At 72.3% G+C, this 2,098-nt stretch overlaps 1 protein-coding gene across 1 annotated transcript in view; it reads right to left on the reverse strand.

Moving 5' to 3' along the window:
- Positions 1-78: 78 nt before the first annotated feature.
- Positions 79-2,098, reverse strand: part of LOC106900978 (anther-specific protein SF18-like) — a 2,717-nt gene continuing 697 nt past the window's right edge. Inside the window, exons 2-3 of the mRNA XM_014963301.1 lie at positions 1,937-2,092; positions 79-227 (exon numbers count right to left, since the gene is read on the reverse strand). Of these exons, the coding sequence (XP_014818787.1) occupies positions 79-227; positions 1,937-2,092 (305 nt within the window). The remainder of the gene's footprint in view (positions 228-1,936; positions 2,093-2,098) is intronic.

A 2,098-nucleotide genomic window follows, 5' to 3' on the forward strand; every position in this document is an offset into this window, starting at 1 on the left:
CAGGCGCCGCCGCCTCGGGGTGCCCCCAGCGCGCCCGGGAGCCCTCGGCGCTCTCCAGGGACTCGGCGGAGCGCAGGGTCATGGGGGGCGACGGCGGCGGCGGGCGCGGCCCCGCTCGCACGCAGGTCGAGGGCTGCCCGCGGGGAGAGGGCTCCGCTTCGCCGCCGCCGCCGCGGGGCTCAGCACCGCGCCGGGTGCATGGCCCCGGTCCCCGGGCCGGGCGCCGCCTGCGAGCGGAGAGAGAGCGTGGTTAGCGGCGAACCCCGCGAGAGGCGCTCCCGACGCAGCCCGTGCGTTTCTGGCGCTCCCGCTTCGGAACTTCCCAGCATCCAGAGGAGGGACCCGAGGCGAGAGATCACCTCCCGGCGGAGCGGGGGAGGGACATCTCCTCCCCGCCGCCCGGCCTGCCCCCGGCTCCCCTCCGCCGGGGACGAGGCGGAGGCGGCGGCCCGCGAAGGTGGGCTCGCTTTATCGCAAGAGTAAACCCGCTGATGCGCCGCTCCCCCCGCCGCGGTAGGCGAGCCCGGCCGGCAGCGCTGGGGAAAGGGCGTTTGGGGAGGGAGGAGGTCGCGGGGGGGAGCCCAGCAAGTCAAGGTGCCAGTGGGAAGGGGTAACGGGGGAGCGGGGCAGGTCGCAGCCCCGGCGCCGCCCGGGTCGCACGCCGCGGTGTCCTCCCGGCGGAGCGGGGGAGGGACATCTCCTCCCCGCCGCCCGGCCTGCCCCCGGCTCCCCTCCGCCGGGGACGAGGCGGAGGCGGCGGCCCGCGAAGGTGGGCTCGCTTTATCGCAAGAGTAAACCCGCTGATGCGCCGCTCCCCCCGCCGCGGTAGGCGAGCCCGGCCGGCAGCGCTGGGGAAAGGGCGTTTGGGGAGGCAAGTTCTTCCTAAAATAGCTGTGAGTCATTCATGCTCCTTTTGGCATATTACTTTTTTTGCCCATTGGAAGTCTCCAAGCATTCACTCACATACCAAGTCGTACCTCTAGGAACGGGAGCCCGGCGCGGGCCGCGCTCCCGGCGTGGGAGCGAGCCTCTCCGGGGCAGCGGCGAGTGCGGGGGGCTGCGGGGCGGGTGCGCGAACAACGCCGGCTGCCGGGGCTCGGTGGCCGCTTGGGCACGGGAAGGGGCAGCGCAGCGGAGGGCGCGATATATTTAGCACGGGGCAGGAAACGTGCTTTTCCCGTTCCATTAAATGCTGATGCTATAAAAAAATTACCATTCCGCTCGGCTGGATGGGGACGGGAGGGACAAAACCAGCCTTTCGCTGTCCCACTGTCACCCGGTGGGAGCGACGCGAAGCCGGGCAGCGCTAGCGAGAGAGAGCCGAGCCGGTTTGGCCGGGGAGGGGGTCAGGGGGAAACTTGCGAAGCGGGCAGAGTCTCTCCCCCCAGGTGGGCAGCAGCCGCAGGTGAGGGGTTATGCCGAGGTGGCTCCTCCCGTCACAAGTGCCGCGGCGGCGCTCAGAAACTTTTCCAAATTCAACTTTATTGGCAGCCGATAGGTTGCTCTGCCGGGTTTCTATCGCAACAAATGCAAGCAACCACCCGGCGATCAAAGCCCATCCCCGTCCCCATCTCCCCCGCGCCGGACCTCCCGCCGCCGGCTCGGGCACCGGGCGCAGGTGCGCCTGTCACCGGAGCGGCGGCGGGCGCGGGGACGGCGGCCGCAGAGCCCCGGCGCAGGTGGAAGCAGCCTTGGCGGGGGTGTCCGGGCGCGACCCGTTGCGAAGGGAGCTTGGTGAGGACGGAGGGTTTGCGAGGCGGTGGCAGCGAGCTGCGGCGGAGCGTCCCCCGACAGGGACGAGGAGCGCCGGGGCAGCTGCCTCCGGCGTCGGGGGAGCCTCCATCCCGCCTGTCGGCAGCTCCGTCCCCGGGGCAGGGCGGCGAGCTCCCCGCTCTCGAGGAGCGGCGGGGCACAGGGGGACGGCGACGGGACTCACCCGAGGTCGGCGGGACGGGGCTGGGGCCGCCGCTGCCGCCGCCTGGAGGTGTGTGGGGGATCAGGTTGTTCTCGCTGCCGGCGGCGTTGAGGGGGGGGGTTGATACGGGGCGGCCGGGGAAGAAGCGTCGGGGCTGCGCTCGGGCAGACAGGCAGGCTGCCG

This window comes from Calidris pugnax, unplaced genomic scaffold (genome assembly GCF_001431845.1).
Source record: "Calidris pugnax isolate Ruff unplaced genomic scaffold, ASM143184v1 scaffold44, whole genome shotgun sequence".
Lineage (NCBI taxonomy): Eukaryota > Metazoa > Chordata > Aves > Charadriiformes > Scolopacidae > Calidris > Calidris pugnax.